The 25,541-nt window shown below is 31.7% G+C and overlaps 2 protein-coding genes across 4 annotated transcripts in view; both read left to right on the forward strand.

Annotated features, from left to right (window-relative positions):
* The first annotated feature begins 235 nt into the window (after positions 1-235).
* LOC126892942 (farnesol dehydrogenase-like) lies at positions 236-13,164 on the forward strand. The gene is made up of 5 exons (XM_050662884.1): positions 236-463; positions 2,623-2,860; positions 6,418-6,641; positions 9,881-10,024; positions 12,914-13,164. The coding sequence occupies exons 1-5, from the start codon at positions 356-358 to the stop codon at positions 12,953-12,955; spliced, it is 756 nt and encodes a 251-aa protein (XP_050518841.1). The 5' UTR covers positions 236-355; the 3' UTR covers positions 12,956-13,164.
* A 7,721-nt stretch (positions 13,165-20,885) lies between these two features.
* The window catches only part of LOC114335223 (FH1/FH2 domain-containing protein 3), an 843,862-nt gene continuing 839,206 nt past the window's right edge, over positions 20,886-25,541 (forward strand). For all 3 annotated transcript variants that reach the window (XM_050661657.1, XM_050661656.1, XM_050661658.1), the window contains exon 1: positions 20,886-21,144. In XM_050661657.1, coding sequence (XP_050517614.1) covers positions 21,124-21,144 — 21 coding nt within the window. In that variant the 5' untranslated portion in view covers positions 20,886-21,123. The remainder of the gene's footprint in view (positions 21,145-25,541) is intronic.

The following is a 25,541-nucleotide window of genomic DNA, read 5'->3' on the forward strand; positions in this document are numbered from 1 at the left end:
GAGGTACCAATCCGCCATTGAACAAGCAGAATTGCTTATAAAGGGGAAGAAGAAGAAGAATCATAATTATTAATAACTTAAAATTAACATTTACTTGATAATTTATTACTTGATTAATTAAAACATCATTTATTTTCATCACGATACTTAACTAAAAAAATTAATGGTTTCCCTAAAAAGCAAGTACGGAACTGCTACTGAGATTTAGTTTAAATTTGGGAGGAAGCCCAGAGATATATTATACATCTTGCGAGTTTACACGATTGCAGAACATACAAAATACAATAAAATCAGTAGTTGTTTGTTGATATTCTGGTGGTTTATTGTTTATAATAACAAGAATATTCGAATAAGAATGCCGCTCTCGATGGAACGCTGGGTAGGCAAAGTTGCTATAGTGACTGGTGCTAGTGTTGGTATTGGGGCGGCCGTTGCAGAGAGGTTAGTTAAAGAGGGTTGTAAGGTAAGAACCAAAAATTAAAATATTTATTTATATATTCTATGCAGAGTTTTACGTACATACAGGTCAATAAAAAATATTTGTACAAATATTTTCGACCGTACTGTGTTATAGTGGCTTGAAGTTTCAGCAATTCGGTCATGTAAAATAAGTCTATTTGTTATTTCTCAATATTTCGTCATACTTTTGTGACTTCTTCAGGAGAAAAAACTATAAGAGTATTAATTTAGATTTTTTGAACATATCGTAAGGGACATTGATTTTTATAATTTACCTTTAATTTTTTATAACTGAATCGATTTTGCTGAAAATTTGGAATTATACTACTCTTACCCCCTTTTCAAATGTTATAATATGCTCTTGGTGAACTTTTTATTTTTAAGGGGTGAAAACAATCCCTTATAAGCCAAATGAAGAAAATGAACATTAAAGCATTTTATAGATTTAAGTCATGTTAAATCATGTTTAAATCAAGTATGCAACTGAAACATTTTCAATTACATGGCTATTGTGTACATTCTCAACCCTTGAAATATATTAAAAACCACATTTTTTAATAAAAATAATTAGCTATGTCAGTCTCTTGTGTCCCTGTTTGTGCACGTACAATTATTGCATTTGACCGTCCTTTAAGCAATTTTTTTTATTCCTGTTAGATTCAGAATGAATGTATATTAATTTTTTGTTTATTTTTTCTCCTATATATTCTAACATTTCTGCACCCACAACCTTTCCCAGTCTTTATCTGTTCTATTGCTTCCACTATAGCTTCTGTTCCCTTAGTTTTTTCCTCTTATCCGGCAATTACGTTTTTTTTTAGTTTCCTTTGCTTTTTCTTGCTCTCCGTTCAACAGTTGTTCGAAATGTTTTCTTCATTTTTACATTATATCATTGTTTGTTGTAGCTTTATTTATTTGTTACTTCGTAGGTTTTTCAGTATTCTATAAAACAATTTTAAATTTTCTTTACTGTTTTCTTCCAGTTTTTCCGAACTTCTACCATCTTTGCTTTCTCTCATTTTTGTTTATTTATTTAACTTTTATTCTCTGATTTTTATTTCTTTCATATTGTTGTTGCATTTTTCTTGTATGTATATTTTCCACAGTTCCTTCTTTTCTTTTATTTCGATTTTTACCTCCTTATTTCACTATGGTATCCGTTTCTCGTTCCTTATTATTTCTTGTTGTTCCATGTACTCATTTGATGTATTTATCAAAGCATTTCTAAATTTTCCCATGCCTCTTTTACTATTTTTGTCATTTCTCATTCTTTGTCCATTTCTGTAAAAATGTATTAGTAACTTTTTTTCAAAGATAAATAAATGTGATTCATCTAATCTGGTTAGGATCTAATTTGTATGTAAAAACTTAATTTTTCTACGAGCGTGCAAAAATGTCTACTTTCGCGCACGCATTTTAGTTTAGAAAGTTTTACTTTTCCGCACGCGTGTTACTTTTCCGCACGCGTTTTATTTTCCGCAAGCGTTTTACTTTTCCGCACGCGTGTTAATTTAGATATGTTAATATGGCCTTAAAGTAATTATAATACATGCAATAAACTAATGTTTAGATATTATTTACTAATTTATTTCAAATATATCTTATTGTGTTCACGTTTTAATGAAATTAACGCGAGCATTCGATGAAATAAAATAATTTTGACATAATATTCGAAAGTCAAATCAGTAGACAGTAACAGTGGTTTTGAATCGTCGTCATGGGAACCAAGATCGTCGTCATGCGAACCGATTATGCTGAAACTTTGGTTTTGACAACCTTGTCAAAGAATTAATTTGTGTATGTATTTTCATATTAATTAAATTAATTGATTAAGATTTGCTTGCTGCTTGCCGAACTCCCGCTTCGCGTCGTTCGTAAAACTGCAGTCGCGTGCGGAAAAGTATGACTTTCTGCACTTGTTAGGAAAAAACTATATCGTCGTTCTTTAAAGTTATAATTTTGTTAAACTCCAAATTCTTGATTTGCTAGTAGCTAGTATATAGAAATAAAAAATAAACGTTAATTATTAATTCAGAATTTTCGTCCTTTCTCAACTTTTTTTATTGTTCCGTTTCTTTAAAAATTCTTAGTTTACCTATATCATTGCATGCAAGTATGATACCGATTTAAACCTATAATAACACTTAACATTAAAATACTTAGGTCATTGGCATAGCGCGAAGAGTAAAGCTGATGGAAGCTTTAGCAGCTAAATTAAAGAACGAGAAAGGAAAACTATATCCCAAGAAATGTGATGTGATGAAAGAAGAAGAAGTGCTTGCGGTATTTAAATGGTGTAGAGAAAACCTGGGACCAGTCCATATCTTGATCAACAATGCAGGAATAATCGAAGCGACTAATTTGATTAATGGAGATTCACAAAAATGGAGAGATATTATAGGTAACACATTAATTTTATAAATATTGTGTTTATAAGGGATTCATCATTATCATGATCATCAACAGCTATTCCATTCATTATCGGATGTAAGCTTGCCTTAATAGTCTAGTCACAACATAGGGGGTCCCGTGGGCAATTCTAGCTCGCCGTGATTTGATGGTGGTATTATAGGTTTTTTGCGTCGCTGAATCCAATGGAAGTGGTCTCGAAGCCCAAAAATGGCGCGTTTAATTGTTATTAACAATTTATGGTAAAATTTGGTATTTTTCAGGAATTATTAAAAGGCCTGTAAATAAATTGTGTTTATTTACAAAAAAACTGCAGTCGCGTGCGGAAAAGAATGACTTTCTGCACTTGTTAGGAAAATAACCATTATGATTCTTTAAAAAAATTTACTATTTTGGTAAATTTTTAAAATAAAGTTTTAATACTCTTGTGATTATCTTTGGTGCCAATTTTATTTATCACAACACTCGAGAAAAAAAATTTTATTGAAAAAAAAATTGTTTATAAGTAGTTAGTTAATGATTATTTATGGCAAAAAGGGTCATGCAGATGCTATTATTTTTATATGCTACCCCAAATTAAAGGAAAACATTGAAATTGGCTTATTATTAACGGAGATATTGGAAACTACTCCTCCGCCAATTTTCAGACAAAAAGTTTTCATTTAAGGTGCAACGAATATCATTATTTTTAAAAATATTCTACAATTTTTATTACGTGTCTAAATGACATTGTTAAGTATTAAGGTTAATAGATGTACTCACGTACTTTTAAGAGGATCGGTACTTATTTTAGGCTGCAATGCTATTCAAATGGGGATTCATTTTTTTCGAATCCTGAGAAAACTAAAAAGTATTTTTGAAAAATTTAAACGCAGAATGAAAGATTACGTTATTAGCGAGGGCCTAAAGTCCCTGAGAACTTCTATAATGTTTATTTTAATAAGTTACAGGGGTGAAAAACTAAGAGAAAATTTAGTGTGATTTTTAATTTCAAATATCTCATTCAAAATAAACTTTTTATCTATTCTAAGGGACTTTCGGCCCTCGGTAATAATTTAGTCTTTCATTCTGCGTTTAAATTTTTCCAAAATATTTATTGGTTTTTTCAGGATTCGAAAAAAATGAACACAATGCCGTGGTAATATTTTCCAAATCTATCTTTGTCTTACAACGACTTAGCCGAATATAATATTGTCAGCATATATTGTCAGTCAGACACTGACAATCAGTGACAATTTTAAATATTTGACATTGCATCGGGAATATTTTGAGTTTTGATTAAATATTATTGATATATAGTGTATTTGATAAATAATTGATTTAAGACGTGAACTTAATAAAAAGTTATTTATTGTGTATTATTTGTGGAAGATCCAAGCAAAGAATACATCAGGATAATATATTCTTTGATCCAAGTATTTTGTTGTTAAAGATGTTCAAAATTGTAAGCGTTCCATAACAATATATTATTAAAAAATCACTTTACCACTTTTCCTCTTTTCTCGATTGAGTATTAGTTTTTGTTGTACAAATAAATTATAACAATCACTGAATACATAGTTAGTGAAAAAATTATCACATTTATTAACTGAATTAATAATTTGCAATTATAAAAATAACAGTTATCCGAGAACATTTAAAACCCATCTCTTTAAATTAATGATGACATTTTCAAGTAGAATGACATTTTAGTAATGTTTACATATCCATACCAGTGTGAATTTTTCTACACGTAATTTGCCGTGTAAAGACAGAAAAAGTAGGGATACACGTAAAATATTTGCGAATTATGTACCCATAGCCTTAAATGTCAATATTGATAAATAAACAAATTATGAATTTTTAAACTCGGAAAAGCTATCTCGGCCAAAAATGCTCCTAGAAAATTCTTATTCTTTTTTAGATACGTCAAAAATTACCAAGAACACGAATATTGAAAAATAATTTCAAAATTTTTAATCCCGGCGATGTTATTAAAAAAATAAATTTTAAACAAATTACACCAATTTTCAAACGCCATTTTGGAGGGGTGTTTAATTGAAATTTTGATTTGTCAATACATTTTTCGAAAATATACATAAAGGAAAAACAAATGAGACCTTAAAAACTTGTATACTCTATCGAAAACAACCGCGTTTTTGCGATTGAAAAAATGGTAATTTTTGATAAACAAATTAAATATCTCATAAATTACTCAATATTTATCAACCAAATTTTTGACAATTTATAGCAATATCATAGCGCAACTTTCTATGCAAAACAAAATATTTGATAGTGCTTATTTATATTGTAAATAATATTTTTTTGGAAATTTGTTTTTCAATTTTGATTTACAATTATTTAAATAAATTAAGGGTCAAATTTAATTTACTAAGTCTCATATAAAAGACTGTTTCTTCATCTTTGCAGAAAAAAATTGCAAAATCCTTAATAAAAACAAGAATTACCGCAGCAATTAAAAAAGTAAATTTTGTGCAAAAATTACCCATTTTTAATTATTTAAACAATGATCCCCTCATATGAATCATATACTTTCTTGAAAATATCTTTTGTTTGGACCTAAATTTTGATAAAAAATTTATTCCAACCTGTACGGAATTACATTTTGATTTACATGTATTGTAAATTTATTTGATCGGTCTATAAATCCAACTTTATCCTCTGTTGTTGGTGTAATCTTGTCATTCACTTTTTCGTTAACCATTGGCAACCTAAGTTTGCTGCATTCTGTAGATGGGTTTCCTATATATTTAGTTGAAGATAAAATTGGCTCAGATTGAAGAAAATATTTCTACTTTAAAATTATTTCTGAGTGTATTCGTTTTTATTTTAGATGCTTAATAATTTTTTAATAATAAGTTTCAGGCTGATTATAAATCCCGAATTTTAATTTATTGGCTGGCTTCGGGGTGGTTTTAACCCTGTATGGGTGATTTGTTCGATTTTCTCAACAAAATAGAGCGATATATGTTTTTAGGTTAAAACTAAGTATGGATCCAGAATTGAATATTATTCACTGGGTTCGGGGTAGTTTTAACAATATAAGGGTTGATTTGTTCAGTTTTTCGGAAAAATATAATGCGACATATTTTTTAAGGTAAAACCAGATATAGATTCAAAGTTTTCTATTATTGACTGGGTTTGGGGTGGTTTCAATCCTATTGGTGTTTATTAAATTTAATTAAAATTAAATAATATTATATACAATAAAACAAAATGAAATAAAAATAAATAAAATTGAATAAAATTAAATAAGATTAAACACAATTAAAATAAATTTATTAAAATAAAATAAAATAAAAGTATTTAACATTAAATACAATGAAATAAAATTTATAAAATTCCATAAAATTAAATAAAATTAAATAAAATTAAATAAAATAATATAAAATAACATTTAAAAAAATTAAATAAAATTAGATAAAATTTAACAAAAAGAAATAAAATAAATGAAATCGAATTGAATATAATCGAATCTCTTCTCACTCGTGGGCACTCCTCAAGTGTCGCGCTGTTTTTTGTTTAATATACTAAATGTTTTGTTTTAAGATACCAACATAATGGGCCTTTGTGTTGGTACAAGAGAAGCTGTGAAGGATATGGTGAGGAATAATGTAAACGGACACATCATTCATATGAATAGTGTAGGTGGCCACAAAGTACCATACTTTACCTTCAGTAATGTATACCCTGGAACCAAACATGCTGTAACAGCCCTAGCAGAAACGTTAGTGAGAGAACTTGCAGCGAACAATCTCGATATTAAAGTTACCGTAAGTATAGATTTATTTAAAGATAATTAATACAATACATAAAGCCCATAATTCCTTCCATCCCCTTTTGATCGGTGTCGGAAAATTAGTCGACAACATTTGATAGACAAACAGTTGGTCGAATACACAATTCATCGAATGTACAATTCGTCGACGAACATTTGATCGAATGGATTTTTCGTCGACAAAGGCCCAAAGGGTCTTTGTCGTCGAAAGTGGCGTACGTGGCGGAAACACACCAATATATAAAGTAAGTTTCATTGTACCATATCAAAAAAAAAATATTTTATAGATTGCCAGTCCTAAGTCTTGGATAAAGTGTGAAGGAAAGTTTATTCTCAAGATTTCTTTACTTTTTTATTGATATTGACTGATTATTGCAGTCGAAAACATGGTACGGAAATGCCTCGATTTTCTAACAATTTATTTACTTTAGCATCTCGCATCGCTCCTTGCCGAAGAACACCAAAATAAGATTAGTACGTGCCTTAATTTTTCCCATATTTAATTACGGATCCGAAACATGGACAATGAAATCGGACGACAGAAAAAGGATTGATGCCTTTGAAATGTGGTGCTGGAGAAGAATGCTTCGGATCTCATGGACGGAACACAGAACAAATCACTAAATCCTCCAAGAGCTTAATATTCAGACTCGACTTTTCTCTATTTGCCTCTCCACCGTCTTAAAATTTTTCGGCCATATTGCAAGAAGGAGTGGTGATAATCTTGAGTGACTTATAATTTCGGGAAACGTTGAAGGGGGCAGAAGTAGAGGTCGCTCACCCACTCGATGGACGGATCAAGTACAGAAAGCCAGTAGAAAAACATTCTCTAAATCCATGAGGGAAGCTCAGGACAGAAGCCAATGGAAAGAGATAGTTGCTCGTATTATAGAGAATCACGACACTCAGCAATGAGGAAACGACTGAGGAGAGAGATCTCGCATATTTCGTCTTGTCTGCAAGTGCCCCCAAATTTGATTTGTCCGGAAATGCTCCGTTCGCAAGTGCGTCGACACCAAAAAGAAGAACGGTACAACATCACGAATTAAAACATTGATTTATATTTGCTGCGTACTCTTCCACCATATCCAATTTTTTCATTAAATTTAAAAAATAATGAAGATTTAGAAAAAAAATTAACAAAACCCAAAAAGAAATAAATTCAGATATGAAGATAATATAATACAATATTCCAGTTAACAAAATAAAAACCAATAATCCGTCGTTTGTCACCATTAATCCCTTTATCCTAAAGATAAATATCAGTTTGTCTATGAAAAATCCATTCGAACAAATGTTCGTTGACGAATTGTATATTCGATGACTTGTGCATTCGACCAACTGTTTGTTGACCAAATGTTGTCGACTAATTTTCCGTCGACGAAGTGTTCTCGACCAACTTTCCTAGACCCCGTTTTGATAACCTGTCCGTGTACTAATATTTCAGATTTTCGTCCCAAATTTCCTTTGATTATTTGCTCTCACATAACTCAAAATAATACTAGAACTCATAACATAACTTTAATTTCTTTATGACTGACACAACTCAAAATAATACATTATTTTTCACTGAAACTCTTGTATTATCTTTTGTGTTTTTGAAAATGGATGGCATATCTCAAAATAAAACATTGTTTTTTACATAAAGTTTGATAATAATACTTACTTTTTTAATACTGACATCACTCAAAAAGATGCAGTGTTTCAAAGAAGTACGTCCACTTAGGACTCGATACCTGGTAATCAACGGAAATATGACAATATTGTATAAAATATCGATCCAACTTTTCGATTAAAAATAACGACACTTCTACCATGTGACAGCCATAATAGGCATAACGCATAAACTAACTTTATGATATTATGACACAAAAATATAGAATATTTTTTAAAATATGTTTCATTTTTTACTTTTTTCGAGATATCTTATGTCTTCTGCCTTGATTATTATGCCATGGTCGTTAGATACTTTTAGATTCACTACTGTGTACCCTATGACGCTAAATTAAAACTGGGGATGACCTTAGATTTAGCGCAAAATGGCGAGTTGTCGAATAATGATAATTTTCTTTATATTTGGAGTAAACATCTAGTTTTATATTTTAGTCCTGTCGCCAGGGGGTACAACGGCCTCCTTTATTCGGATGGACTTACCCAAGTTTTTTTATGTATTTTGGCCCGTAGAACACGAATTTTTTGGGTAACAGTTGATACGGATGTCGATAAGATTGTTATAAACAAAGAACTTGAGGAATTACAGAACAGCGATTTCTCGCAAAACAAAACATGTTTTTGTATTTTTTGGATGATTCTAAGTAAAAAATGTTCTGACAAGTTTTTTCGTAGGATCATTGATTATAAACACGGGTGTTTATAATCAATGGTAGGATGCATAGTTTTCGAGATAAACGCGGTTGAACTTAAAAAAAATCGAAAAATTACAATTTTTGAACCCGAATAACTTTTGATTAAAAAAGGAAATAGCAATTCTGCTTACCGCATTTGAAAGTTCAACTCAAATTATATCGGTTTTAATTATTTGCATTGCTGAAAATTAATTTTTTTATTGTTAAACAAAGCTATAAACACATAGTGTTTGAGTGATGTTTTCAATGATCTCCCATTTAAAATCGAACGAGTAGGTAGAGTAAGTACAAGTGCAAGCGAGGCAATTTCTACGTAGCATACGTTAAATCGCATGTATTGTCCACAGGACACACTATGTGTTTATAGCTTTGTTTAACAATAATAAAATTAATTTTTAGCAATGCAAATAATCAAAACCGATATAATTTGACTTGAACTTACAAATACGGTAAGCAGAATTGCTATTTTCTTTTTTAATCAAAAGTTATTCGGATTCAAAAATTGCAATTTTTCGATTTTTCTAAAGTTTAACCGCGTTTATCTCGAAAACTATGCATCCTACGAAAAAACTTGTAAAAACATTTTTGCTTAGAATGACGACCCAAAAAATCCAAAAAATGTTTTGTTTTGCGAGAAATCGCTGTTATGTAATTCCTCAAGTTCTTTGTTTATAACAACCTTATCGACATCCGGATTAACTGTTACCCAAAAAATTCGTGTTCTACGGGTCAAAATACATAAAAAAAAACTTTGGTAAGTCCATATAAATAAAGGAGGCCGTTGTACCCCCCTTGGCGACAGGACTATTTATAATATTGTCGTTTAGCAATTTATTTTAATTTCACTTTTGTATTCCAAATCTTTTAGAATTTGAGTCCAGGGCTTGTCAAAACAGACATAGGAAGAAACTGTCCAGCTTTTAATGAAATGATTGCAAGAGTTCCTACATTGGAAAGTGAAGATGTTGCGGATACTGTTGTGTTTATTTTATCAACAGGACCTAAAGTACAGGTAATGTAATATTTATATTAATTTTAGTAATTAATATGGTAGACATGACTATGTCTACATGACATGTCTGTTTTTCAATGTTCCTTCGGTAAGTTGTCCTTCCATCGTTTCCGTGGTCTTCCCACTAATAGTCTTCCTATTAGTGAACCGTCTCTAGCCGTCTTTACTACTATATTTGCTGTTATTCCGTTTATACAGGGTGTTTCATTGGTAAAGTAACATACGTTAACTGTAGAAAGAGGATACTTAGGCGGTCTCAAAAATACCATAGTTAATGGATCTTACTCCATCAATAACAAAGATACTGAGTGTTTTATCTCTTTTGTTATTTTCTTAATTTGTTCATAACTTTTTGACCACACTGTATATTTATTTTATATTTGGCACGCAAATATCATTTAAGGCGTACAATAAATTATTTATTTATAATTGTAAATATCCAGGTCCGGCTTAAAAAATATTGGAAAAATTTTCCGACCCCAAAACAACACCCTGTACATTAAATTTTTTTAAAATGGATTTTTCAGTTGAAAAGAGGATAAAAAACTAAATTCAGTGGTATACTTTGAATGGTCGGCAAAATGATTTTTCTGGTGGAATTTGGAATTTGAATTCTGAAATTAAGTGAATTGCGAGAGCTCTAAGTAGAAAAAAATTGAAATACAGCTTACAACTTGTCAACCGCACTGTATATTGATTTTATATTTAACACGCGAATATTCTTTTAGGTGTCCAGTCATTTAATTTAATTACAATTATAAAAAATCCAGGTCCGGATTAAAAAATATTGTATAAATGTTCCAACCCAAAAAACACCTTGTATATTAAATTTTTTTAAAATGGATTTTGCATTTGAAAAAAAAATGAAAAACAAAATTAGTGGTATACTTTGAATTTTCGGCAAAATGATTTTTCTGGTAAAAATTTGAATTTGAATTCTGAAATTATGTGAATTGCAAAGCTCAAAGTAAAATAAATTAAAATATGACTTAATTTTAATTAATACCATTATTTAATCTAAATTGGTAAAATACTAACATTTGCACACATAACAATAATTTTTGATGACCCCCTCTGTGGCTCAGTGGTAGCAGCGCCTACCTTTGGATCGAAAGGTCGTGAGTTCGAATCTCACCAGGGTCAGAAATTTTTCGTTAATTATAAATTAATAAATGAAAATAGTTTCTGTCCTTGTGGGATCGGTACTCACCGGAGGGACCGCAGACGTTCGGATACAATTAGCGTCTCTTTGCAAAGATAATGACGTCGAGTTTGCAATGTAACACGACACTTACTCAACACACATAGTACACAGTACACATGACGCTAGGTACCTAACTACAAAAATTTACCGTACCTACGTAAAAAAAATAATTTTTTATGGTGATAATTTTGAACAAGTACTTTAGTTTTGAATAGTGATTATGCTGCAAATTTTCGCTGTTTTGTTATAATTTTTAGCTATTTTGTTGATTAAAGTGATGTATTCTTTATTGACCCTTTATTATTTATTCATTATTTAAAGATGAATATTCGCCAAAAACTATTTTTCACACATAATAAAAAAACACTAAAATATTAACATTTTACCAATTTAGATTAAATAATGGTATTAATTAAAATTAAGTCGCATTTTAATTTTTTCTACAAGAGCTCTCGCAATTGACATAATTTCAGAATTCAAATTCAAAATTTTATCAGAAAAATCATTTTGTCGAAAATTTAAAGTATACCACTAATTTTGTTTTTCATCCTCTTTTCAAATGCAAAATCCATTTTAAAGAAAATTAATATACAATGTGTTGCTTTGGGTCGGAATATTTACACAATATTTTTTAAACCGGACCTGGAATTTTTATAATTTTAAATAAATTAATTGATTGGACACCTAAAAGAATATTCGCGTGTTAAATATAAAATCAATATACAGTGACGTTGACAAGTTGTAAGCTGTATTTCAATTTTTTTTACTTAGAGCTCTCGCAATTCACTTAATTTCCGAATTCAAATTCAAAATTTCACCAGAAAAATCATTTTGCCGAAAATTCAAATTATACCACTGAATTTAGTTTTTCATCCTCTTTTCAACTGAAATATCCATTTTAAAAAAATTTAATGTACAGGGTGTTGTTTTGGGGTGGGAATATTTTTTCAATATTTTTTAATCCAGATCTGGATTTTTACAATTGTAAATAAATTAATTTATTTTGCACCTTAAATGCTATTTGCGTGCCAAATATAAAATAAATATACAGTGTGGTTAAAAAGTTATGAACCAATTAAGAAAATGGAAAAATAGATAAAACACCCAGTATCTTTGTTATTAATGGAGTAAGATCCATTAAGTATGGTATTTTTGAGACCGCCTAAGTGTCCTCTTTCTACAGTTAACGTATGTTACTTTCCCAATGAAACACCCTGTATGATCTTGTCCTTGATGATATTCATCTCGTATCTTTTTCGCATATTATGTCCCATATTATCTTATCATCGATTTTTCTAAGGGTTTTCATCTCTGCATAGCATTTTTTTGTCCTGTCTTTATCAGGTTGTGTGTTTTGCCGCGTATGGCAATATTGGTCTGACCACTGTTTTGTTAACTCTGCCTTTCATTTTTTTGTTTTCCGATATTTTTATCTTCCATATTGTTTCATTCAGGCAATCTGTGGCTCTGTTTGCTGTATTGACTTGATCTTCCACTTCGATTTAGAGCTTTCCGTAGCTAGGTAGTGGTAGTATGATGCTTTAGATATTTAAATTCCACCACTTTTTCTATTATCGGATCCTCCAGCTCTAATTTTCATTCTAGTAGATTTGCTGTTATAACCATGCATTTTTTTTAAGAAGTAAAAATCAGATATTTAATGCAATATTTTATTTTGTTTTTAGATACAAGAAGTTATAATCAAACCACTTCGAGAAGCTTTTTAGACGGAATAATATGCAGGAGTGACAAATATGATATCAATTTTAAATCCTTTACCTTAGTACAATAAGACAAACAAAAAATATTACTAAAATAATATTTTAAAAGAAAATATTTGTATATATAAAAATAAAACTATAAAAATGGGAGAAAAGCATAAAATGTTATGTAAATTCATTTTTCAATAAACAAATTATTTTACTACATGTATAAATTATATTTTTCTTTATCTTCTAGTTCCATGACCATTATAGGTCGTTGGATATCATGTTGGCTACCATATTCGCTATCGTGACTTTATTGACAGCAGCCCTGAATAACCATATAGTCGATTTTCCATACCATTGCCTTAAATTTTTCAGCCGTGATGTTCTTCTCCTACAAGGACCACGTTTACCTTGGATCTTTCCCAGAATGATCAAATGTAAAAAGGAAATAGAAAAAACTGCGAAAAATATCGAGGAATCAGCATAATATCATCTATAGGCAGACTGTATGGAAAGACCATAAAGGAAAAATTAGAAATATATATAGAGGATAAAATCGGAGGACACCAGGCAGGATTCACAGCGGGGAAAGCATGCCTGGATCACATTTATACGGTCGAACAACTAATAGAAAAACGAATGGCCAAAAATAGATCCGTTCATCTGGCATCTGTAGATCTTAAGAAGGTGTATGACTCGATAAGTAGAGCCAAGCTATGGAAGCAATGAAAGACATCGAAATCCCACGAAGATTAATAAAAGCAGTAAAAGCACTCTACAAAAATAACACAGTAGCTATCAAAATGGGCAATCGAATATGCAGTCCATTTAAGACGAAAAAGGGACTACTACAGGACTGCTCCACATCCCCTACCCTGTTCAAAATATTTCTGAAAAAAAAAGATCCTGAAACCATGGAAAAAAAAGTGCGAAGGGATGGGTATCCCAGTAAGGAATGAATATCTATATACCCTAAGTTTTGCTGACGACCAAATATTGATCGCACAAGACGAAGATGACCTCAGTTTTATGATGAGCAAACTGAAACACAAAGAATGGGATGGAAATAAACCTAAAGAAAACTGAATACGTAACAACGGAGAATACAGAAATAAAACAACTGGAAATAGACGAAGGTAAACAAATCAGAGGAATAGATAAGTACAAGTATTTAGGTTTTATAATATCAAACAAAGGAACACCAACTGAGGAAGATATAAAAAATAGACTAGGACAAACAAGAGACTGCATCCGAAAATTGAACCCGATACTGTGGGATAAGAACAGCATAAAAATAAAAAGAATATTTAATACCATGACAAGAAGTATCCTCACTTATGGGTGTGAAAATTGGACAATAAATAAGCAAACGAAAAATAAAATAAGAGCAACAGAAATGGAATTCCTAAGGAGAAGCTGCATAGTAACCAGGAGAGATAGAATAAATAACATAGTGATTAAGAAAAGAACCGGAAATGAACTCAGATATAATAGGATACATCGAACAGAAGAGATTAACCTGGTACGTATATGTCAGAAGAGCAGATCAAAATCGGTGGATAAACCGAATAACAGAATGGAGCCCTTTAGGAAAAAGGAAGAGAGACAAACCTCGAAGATCCTTCAAAGATGAAATAGACTAAGCAATAGAGAGAAGAAATCTACAGGAAGGGGACTGGCAAGACAGAAAGAGCTGGAGAGAACGGTTGAGTGAAGGAATACAGTGAAAACTGTGGAAATCCTTAGTATGTATACAGAGTGGGCCAAATAAAAGGAGCCACCCCTATATTTGGCAGTATTTATTAAATTTTAAGAAAATAAAAAACAGGTCAATTGTTGATCTAAAGGGGACACATTTTTAAGATACAAACATCTGTCATTTGTCAACTCCCTTCCTTCCACTTCCCCCACCCTTATTTTTAAATAGGGAATAGGGGTCGTGTGCTAGCTCATTTGAAAGGTTATTCAATTCTCTATTCAGTAATATCAACATCGACTTAAAAATGTATACAGGGTGTCCAAGAAAAATTATTTTGAATTAAATTAATTGACACAAAAAGAAGAATGTATGTAATTTATTTAACTCAGAACACATTCTACTGCTGACAGAAAACAGAAAAAAATGTTTTTTGATAAATAGATACTGTTTTTTGCTTAATTTTAATGTTCAAGCTTCCACCCATCTGCCTCTTGCTAGGTTGAATATTGAATTTAAGCAACAAACAGTGTTTATTTATCAAATAAACATTTTTTTCTGTTTTTTATCAGCAGTAGAATGTATTCTGAGTTAAATAAATTACATACATTCTTCTTTTTGTGTCAATTAATTTAATTTAAAATAATTTTTCTTGGACACCCTGTATAAATTTTTATGTCAATGTTAATATTACTGAATAGAGAATTGAATAACCTTTCAAATGAGCTAGCACACGACCCCTATTCCCTATTTAAAAATAAGGGATGGGGGAAGTGGAAGGGAGGGAGTTGACAAATCACAGATGTTTGTACCGTAAAAATGTGTCCCCCTCAGGTACTAAAGGAACTAAAAACCTAATAAATACTGCCAAATATCGGGGTGGCTCCTTTTATTTGGCCCACTCTGTATATCAAATGTAAAAGATCATATTTTGCAGGGTGTGTCAGAATGTGACCGAATTATTCCAGCTTGCGTCTCTTTATTATATTGACCACTTGTGTTGTTTAGTTCAGCCGCCTAAGGATTTTCTCATTTCTAACTGTCGACCCAGCTTATTTTTAGTAGTCGGCTGTATACCCACATCTCAAAGGCTGTCAAGCGTTTAAGCATAGCATCAATTAGAGTCCACGCTTCTACTCCATACAGTAGGACAGGAAAGATATAGCAATATGTCATTCGAACTTGAAGATCAACACTAAGATCGTGACTGCAAAGTACGTTTCGAATTTTTACAAAAGCAGTTCGGGTTTGTTCTATTCGGCTTTTAGTTTCTGCGGTTTGCATTTAATTTTTGCGGTTAATTATTAACTAGGGTCGATATTGTACTTGTATGAAATTTATAGAAATGAAATAGCACGGAGAAAACAAGCCAAGAACGCACTCCATGAAGTGATATGGAACAACACTCTAACGTCTGTGGCGATAAGTTTCAATTATTATTTTACTATTTTTTTAATTGTTAATTTTAAATATTAACTTTCTTTTCTAAACGAAAATAATATGGGTCATTTAAAATTCACATGTGTTTCGCTCCTAAATACAAAACCAGAATGTATAAAATTAATGGCTTTTTCATGGGAAACACAAATTCATAGATTACGGTACCATATAAAGGGCCAGCCTCTTTATGTCAACTTCTTAAAAACGACAGAAATGTTTTCAGCTTTTAAAACGCCAGATCTAATAAATTATTGTTGCCTATCTGGCCATATGGTAGAACACCAGACAGATTAAAGTGTTTGTGGTCTCGTTCAGTATAGTCACAGCGGGCACCCGGGGCAGTCACACCACCACACTCGCAAATACTAACAACCCACTTTCGAGAAATATTCACGCTATTTTACCGACACAAATAAATATATTATTGACAGTTTGTTGTGTTTACATTTATTTTAATTTTATTAAATTGATCCCGTAACCCACCACGGAACACATCGCTAGAGGTGGTAGAATAAGAATAGAGGAAATAGAATAGAATAGAATTTATTGAATCAAATATACAAAATTTCTTTTGTTTTTGACAAGTCAAAAGAGAACGTACATTTTAAAACCTGGACAAAATTTAAAAGATAAATATTATAAATTATAATGAAAAGATATACAAACAGGTACTAACAAATTTAAACAATTTAACACACTATGTAAAAACGTAAAAACATTAAATAAACATAAAAGCATGAAATTAATATCGTCATAATCGGCAAAAAATAACCCTGACCAAACTAGTACTATTATATTATATAAGCGGTACCTAAGTACTCTGTCTTTGTGTAAAAACAATGTTTTAAAAAATGTGATTTTATTTTATTTTTAAACGACTGTAAATGAAGACTTTTTACTTCATCTGGCAAAAAATTGTACAAACTAACATCAGTCGAGTTTTTTATACTTTTCGTCAACCTAAAACGTTGTGCTCTAATAGCATCTCTCGATCTTGTATGATGATCATGGAAGTTGGAGTTTATGTTAAACTTACTTTTGTTGGAATGAATTTCAATCAGCGTCTCATATATATAGAGTGAAGGCAGTGACATAATACCTAACTCCTGAAATAAAGGTTTACAGTGTTCCCTATACTAAGCTCCTGCAAGTATCCTCACTATTTTCTTTTGTAATTTAAAAATTCTTGCTGCGTGACAAGAGCCACCCCAAATAGTTATTCCGTACTTTAAATGGCTATGGAACAGTGCAAAGTAGATCATTATAAGGGTACTTTTAGGGATCATAAAAACTAAGTTGCGTATCAAAAATATAGTTGTAGCAAGTTTAGAACTTAAGTAGTCTGTATGAGCACTCCAGTCCAAATTATCATCTAGAAAAATTCCTAAGAGTTTAACACTATTTCCTAAGACACACTTCCGATCAGAACTAAACATCAAATTCTGATTTTTGTCTTCATTTAGCTTCAGACCATTATGCAAAAACCAGTTTTTTGCTTTCTGAGTATCACTATCTATTTTAATTTTCAAATTATGTTGATTAATGTCAGTATTTATGAGAATGCTATCATCTGCAAAGCACACACATTTTATGGGAAAAGTGTAGTGAAATAGATCGTTAAGATAAATAAGAAACATAGTGGGTCCTAGTATTGAACCTTGAGGAACACCGTATTTGACCGTGTTCAAATCAGAAAAGCTATTATTAAGAAAAACTGCCTGTTTTCTATTTGTTAAATAAGATGTAAATAGATTGAGGGTGTTTCCTCTTATACCATATTTATGCATTTTTTCCAACAGTAATTTATGCGAAACACAGTCAAAAGCTTTGGATAAATCACACATTGTCAAAGACACGAAATGACCCTCCTCCAAGCCGTCGACTATATCTCTCACAATTTTCTGTATAGCTTGTGTAGTGCTGCACTTTTTTCTAAAGCCATATTGATTACAGTGAAGTATTTTGTGTTTATCTAGATATTCTATCAAACGAGTATTAAGAATGCTTTCAAAAATTTTACCGAAAATGGGAATGATAGAGATGGGACGATAATTTTCAATTTCATCTAAAGACCCCTTTTTGAATAGTGGTAACACTTTTGTTACTTTTAGTACATCTGGGAAAATCCCCTCAGTAAGGCAATTATTATAAAGTAAAACTAATTTGTCAATAACAATATCAATAGTTTCGACAATTATTTTTTTGTTCAAGAAATAAAAATCTGTACAATGTGAATTTTTCAAGCCACGCAAAACATTTCTGATCTCAATATCAGTAACAGGTAGTAAAAATAAAGAGTGGCAAGGAGAGTGTACATCTTTCAAAATATCTATAGCCACATTTTCATTTGTAGAACTAAAAGAATCTCTAATATTTTTAGCTACTGAAGTAAAGTAATTATTGAAATCGTTTGATGAGATCGTACTAGGACAAACTTTTTTATTTTGAACTTTATTTCTGTGATAGTTTATAACTTTCCAACTGTCACGAGATATATTTTCAGAATTTGAAAAGAAATACCCATAAGCTAGTTTTTTCTTTAATGATATTGTTGATCTATAATGCTTCTTAAACTTATTATATTCACTATAATCTTTTGTAACGTCAGCAATTACCTTGACCGTGGAAAGATTTTCTCGCATAAGTTTTAATTCATCATCAAACCAAGAAATTGGAGCTTTACTATGAGTTCGCAATTTTTTTAATGGAAAATTGATTTCAGTTAACTTTTGATACATTTCAGTAATAAATTGAGCTAATTCTGTTGCTGTTTTGAGAGAAATAGCTAAAGACCAGTCAACGTTATTTAACGAATGTTTTAACTTCAGTATGCCATTACTCGTTATACGTCTTGTGTATGTATTTGCACTATGATTTTTTTCAGATTTTATTTTTAAGTTAATAAATTGAGCAAGATGATCAGAGATACATGGGTCCACAATTCCACAACCAATTATCCCACTGTCTATGTTTGTTAAGATGTTATCTAAACAAGTTGCTGATCTAGTTGTTATTCTAGTATATTCATTAATATTTATTGTTAAGCCAAAAGTAGAAATTTGATCACGGAAATTGCTGAGTTCATTGGAAGATTTTTTAAAATCAATGTTGAAATCCCCAATTATTATTATTTCTAAAAAATTAGCAGAGCAAAACACCAATAACTTTTCAAAAAGGTCTAGAAATATTTTAAAATTCCCATTTCCGGTTCTATACACTGTTACTATAATAGTTTTAATATCTGTAATCTGTAATATGGAACAGAATAGAAGTAGAATGCTCAATTATAAAAAAGTTGGAAAATAAGCCCCTGCAATGGTATTGGCATGTGAATAAAAGAGGTAGCTAAAAAGAGTATTGGATTGGGAACCTTCCGAAATAAGACGAAGCGCAAGACCTGCTACAAGATGGAAAATGTTCATAGGAAATGCTATGATAGATAGAGACTTCAGAGAAGGTTACTGGGAGAATAGAGTATTGTGGAGAACGAAAACGGAAAATTCATAATAGCAAAAATCCGAAGAAGAAGAGACTAGTACAATAGTTATTTTCCTAACAAGTGCAGAAAGTCATTCTTTTCCGCACGCGACTGTAGTTTGCCGAACGACGCGAAGCGGGAGTTCGGCAAGCAGTCGAGTGCGGAAAAGAGACTTTCTGCAAGAGTTAGGAACAATATTTTTTCTAAGAGTCTTTAAAAAATTAAAAAAACACAAATTAATTCTTTGACAAGGTTGTCAAAACCAAACTTTCAATATAATTAGTTAGCATGACGACGATCTTGGTTTCCATGACGATGATTCAAAACGACTGTTATTGTCTACCGATTTGACTTTCGAATATTATGTCAAAATAATTTTATTTCATCGAATTGTCAGTAGTAATTGCACAAGAGCTCTGAAATTATTGAGTTTTTCCCGAGTGATACTTTGACAGTTTTAATTTCACGAGCCGAAGGCGAGTGAAATTATGTCAAAGTGTCACGAGAGCAAAAATTCTATATTAATTTCAGAGGTCGAGTGCAATTTGTTGCGATTATTTCATAAATAAAACTGTTCAAAACCAAAATTTTATTGTAATTTATTTATGTAAGTACCATTAAACACACAGTTTTTATAAATATTTGACTATTGAAAGTCATCACTTTTATAATTTTTAAAACATTAATTGTCAATAATGTCACTGAATGTATTTTTTCGTAGCAACGAAGGGCATCTGACGTAATATACTTAACGACGGGAGATTATCAAAAATTATCGATTTAATTCAGATTTCTGTAGCTTTCTATTGGTCAGAATCTCCTATGAATGAAATAATCGCGTTAATTTCATTAAAACAGGAAGACAATCAGATATATTTGAAATAAATTAGTAAATAATATCTAAATATTAGTTTATTGCATGTATTATAATTACTTTAAGGCCATATTAACATATCTAAATTAACACGCGTGCGGAAAATAGACATTTTTGCACGCTCGTAGAAAAAAAATTATAAAAACGAACTTTTATTTGGAAATTAAAACTTTCGGTACAAATATTTTTCAATTTATTTCCTAGTTTCCCAGTGGCCATAAATCTATTGAACAACCTTCAAAATATTCCATCCAATTTTGCATTTTTGTTGATAAACGTCCTTCAACAATATATTGTTATACATTTTAATGGCAAAAACGTCACCAATAAACTTTTGTTAATCGAAATTATGTTCTTTAAATAGTCCTATCGGGAAAAAACGGTTTTTTTCGCCGACGCTCGACATCTCGGCGCCCAAGACGCTCAGCGTCGAAATTTCAAAAATACTTCGACGCTTCAACAGTAGTTAGAACCATGCACAAGCACAACCTATACGGAATGTTCCCAAATACCTTGTCCCTCAGTTTTATCAAAAATGAATAGAATTATCGTTAATAGATTCATTAAAAATTGATTGTCGACTAGTAGCTGTTGAATAGACGCTGTTTGTTTTGAGTTTGTAAAAATTTTGAAAGTGGCATTTTGGAAACTTGTTAGTTTTTTGTTGTGTTGTTTGTGAGGCAAGTTGGGATCCAGCTATGAGTGGCTACAGGGCATATGTAAGTTTAACTGTCCATATATTACACAAGTAGATTACTAATTAACTACATAATCGTAACTCGTATGATTTTTTTTATAAATTAAAAATACTAACCATTTATTACGATTCAGTAGAGTATCAAATTTTGATAAAATTTCATGTCGAAATTAGATTTTTTACAAATGTCTGGAAAAACTATATGTTGGTTGTTATATATCGCCCAAAATATCGCGTGGCGGGATTTCCCAACCATAAACTATTTGGCAACATTGTAAATGATACACTAACCTTTGAAATTGCATCTAAACTAGGGTGACCAAACGTCCCGTAAAAACGGGATTGTCCCGTTTTTTAACCATTTGTCCCGGAGTCCCGAAAAAGTATCTCGGAACGCCTAAATGTCCCGTATTTGCGTTGGGTTGAGTTTTTGTATCTGACTATATTTTCTCTCTTTAATTTTTCTTCAATTTCTGCATTTGTTTTCATTCTTATTTCTCCCTCTTTTCTTACATTGTGGGCGAGTATTGTTCTCATTATTTTTCTTTCAAATTTCAGAAGGCTATCTTCCTCTTTCTTGTTAATCGTCGTTGTTTCCATCCCATATGCAACACCAAGTCTTATTAAAGGTCTTATATTATACTTATAGTCTTGCTTCTCAGCAGATTTCTACCGTGTAGATGTTTTTCTGTCCTTCAGAATTCTTTCCTCCGTTTCTCTCTTTTTCCGTTTTTCCCTATTTTCCCTATTTTTACTCCTAAGTAGCTAAAGATGGATACAGTTTCAAATTTATGGTTCTGTGTTATTAGATATTTCTGAGTTGGGTCACATTTCCCTATCGCCATGTATTTTGCTGTGAGCTGGTTTATCTCTAGTCCTATTATTCTCTTCGCTTCCTTATGTAATTTTCCAACTGCAAGTGTTATCTTCGTCTTCGCTGTGATGACTGAATCATCTGCATATGTTACTATTTGAAGTTGATATGTAATAATATTTTTGTTTGCAAGTTTGTCATCCTCATGATTACAGATTATGTCAATATCTGATATTGTCAATATCAGATTAAATACAGTCGGAGAGATATAGTCACCTTGTTTCACGCCTTTCTGTACATTAATCTCCTTAGAAGTTGTTCCGTTGTAACTGATCTTTGCTCTGGTGTCTTTAGGCTCACTGTTAGCATATGTCTTAATTTTTCTGGGATTCCAACATTCTCTAGTTGCTCCATCATTTTTGTCCGATTGGTTGTATCAAAAGCGATTTTGAAATCCATGAATATTAGGTGCATTTCTCTGTTGTATTCTCTCGATTTTTGAATTATTTGCTCCACTGTATGTATGGAATTAATCGTCGACCTCCCCCCGTCTGAACCTGTTCTGGTATTTTCCTAATATTCGTTCAGTGCGTGATTTAAATCTTATGTTTAGTATATTTTCTAGAATGTTATAATATGTGTTGTTTAATAAAGTTATTGCTTTGTAATTCTCGCACTCCTCTAGATCTTCTTTTTTATATATAGGTACCTACTATAATACCTGCGTTCCAATCGGCTGGCAGTCTGTTTTCTTCATATTTGTTGTATTAGCTGGTTTATTCCTTTACGTAATTCTCTTCCTCTGTATTTTATTCCACAGTTATTTCATCTTCTGTGAAAATTTTTCCTTTGTCGTTATCTTGTATGGCCTTCTTCTTCATCACAGTGTATTTCCTTCACAGTGAATACTATTTTTTCGTAATATTCTTCCCATATTTTGCTGATCTGTCTGTCCTCAAACAAGGTTTTTCTTTTTTTTGCTTTTTTAGTCCTCTTGTTTTAATGCTGGGCTTATTTTTTGCTGCTTCGACTTTTTTGTAAAATTATTGTTTTATTTGATAATTTTCTCTGTCTTTTTCAATATCCTCCAGCGAAACCAGTCATTTCTTTCTTTTTATTTGTTGAGTTGGCTTTGTTTCTCGATATTTTGTATTCTTCCCTGTTTTGGTCTGACGGGTTGTTGATCCATGCCATTCTGGCTGAGTTTTATAGTTTTCTGTTTCGCAGTCTTGATTGTACGTAAATTACACATTCAAAAGTACATTGAAAAGGATTTATAGTTCCCAAATTAGCTAAAAGACTATGTTTTAATTTCCCCTACCTGTTTGGGTATCGCTCCAAACCCTCCTTGGCAGTGGCGCACCCAGGGGGGTTTTGGGGGTTAAACCCCCCAGGGCATATAAAAAATATACAAAAAATCGTAGGAAAATATAACATGTCTTTCACAAATAATACAAAAAAAATTCGACGCCTAACCAACCCTCTTTCTTCAGAGAAAAATTCTAGGTGCGCCACTGCTCCTTGGATGTGTCCCGTTTTTTCAAGTTTATGATTTGGTCACCCTAATCTAAACAAATAATTAGATAGATTTAAGGGATGCTTGGAAAAACCTCAGAATTTTTTCGCAATTGAGATGGAGTAATATATCAAAATTTTAAGGAAATTTGTATTTTGATTGTGTAATGTTTTGTTCTCCTTCTTATACTTGTCGTAGATCTGTCGATCTGTTAATTCCGACGTTGAAGTATTTCTTGAGAGGTGGACTGCCAGCTATCTCTCCATCTTGTTGGTGGTCTCCCCGGTGGACGTTTGCCTGCTGGTTTTCCTTCCAGCGCATTTCTTGGTAGTCTGTGCTCTTCCATTCTTTTTACATCACCGAACCATTCTCTTCGTCTTTGCCTGCCCCATCTGACTACATCTTGCATGCCACATTGTTCCCTGATGATGTTGTTTCGTATTCTATCTCTTCTTGTCTTCCCTGCTATTGCTCTTAGTGTCTTCATTTCGGCTGTTCGTAGCATGCTTTTCATTTTGTTGGTATCTTCTCTTGATTCAATGCCATAGGTCATGACAGGTCTGATGCAAGTTTTATAAATTCTAACTTTCATATCCATTCTCATATATGGGTTATTCCAGACAACATCTCTCAAACATCCGGACAAGACAGCGGCCTTGTTAATTTGTCCTCTTAGGTCTCTAGCTGAGTCATGATAACTTGATAACTCTACACCTAGATATTTGAACTAATTTAGCTGTTCTATGGGTTTCCTCTCTACCATGAGCTTGCATCTAATTGGGTCTTTCGCAATGGTAATGCATTTTGTTTTCTGCGTGGATATGTTCATGCTGAGTCTTCGACATGCTTGATAGAATCGATACAGTTGTCTTTGTAGGTCATTCTCGTCCTCTGCAATCAGGGCTGCATCATCCGCATAGCACTATACGCTCTGAGCTTCGCTGGTGGCGCTCCTAGCGGATTACTAATTCAACTTTCACCGGTAATTTTTAAATTTATTATTTAATTGTTATCACTTAACATTTACAACGCAAAAAATTAATTAAATTGTAATCGATTTTTTTAAGATTTTGCTAATCATTTTGACGTTCTATTGATAAAATATGAATTTCTTACTTCGGATACTTTCATAATTATCGTGTAGATGGCGCTAAGATTTTAAGATTAAATTATAATTACATATTACGGAACATTAAAAAAACTTAAATTCAGTATTTAAAACGTAAGTATATTTAAGGTAAAAATATATACCACAGCTTTGACCAACTAATATTTTTTATAATTAATGTTTTTAATTTTAATTTTAAATTAATCACTTTGACATTTATGTCAAATTTCCGGTAAACGTTTACAGACTTGCCACTGCTGGCGCTCCCGAATTTGTAAATATCCCCTCTACGTACGAGCTCACAGCGTATACTGATTCACTATGGCCGAGTCTGTATCCTAGTTGAAGCGATTCCACATCTTCTATTATTTCATCCATTAGCATATTGAATAGAAATGGACTGAGGCTGTCTCCCTGCCTGATTCCTCCTGGTGTTGGTATATTGGCCGTAGTGGTGTCGTTTGTTTTAATTTTTGTCGTGTTGTTACTGTTCATTTGTTTTATGATTTCAACAATGTTTACCGGTATCCTTTTTTGTTTAATTTTCTTCATTATATCACTAAGTCTGACTCTGTCAAATGCTTTAGTTAGGTCTACGAAGCAAATATATGCAGGTTTGTTATATTCTATCGACTTCTCTTTCACTTGTTTCATGACAAATATTGCGTCTGTCGTCGACCTGTCTTTTCTGAATCCTTGCTGTTCTTCTCTGTTCTTTATGTGTGATTCCAATTTATCCTTGAGTATGCCTGTGAATAACTTCATTGTCGTATTTAGGAGAGTAATGCCTCTGTAGTTGTCCGTATACTGTACAGTATACTGTATAATGTATAATGAATAATGTCTAATGTATTAAAGCTGTTATTAAGGCTGTTGTAAATTTAAGGTTGCTATGTGTGCCCACCAGTATTGAGGAAACATAGCAATATTATTCTTCCTTAACTTCTCCCCTTTCAGTGTCTTCTGCACCTAAATATTTCT

This window comes from Diabrotica virgifera, chromosome 9, assembly GCF_917563875.1.
Source record: "Diabrotica virgifera virgifera chromosome 9, PGI_DIABVI_V3a".
NCBI lineage: Eukaryota > Metazoa > Arthropoda > Insecta > Coleoptera > Chrysomelidae > Diabrotica > Diabrotica virgifera.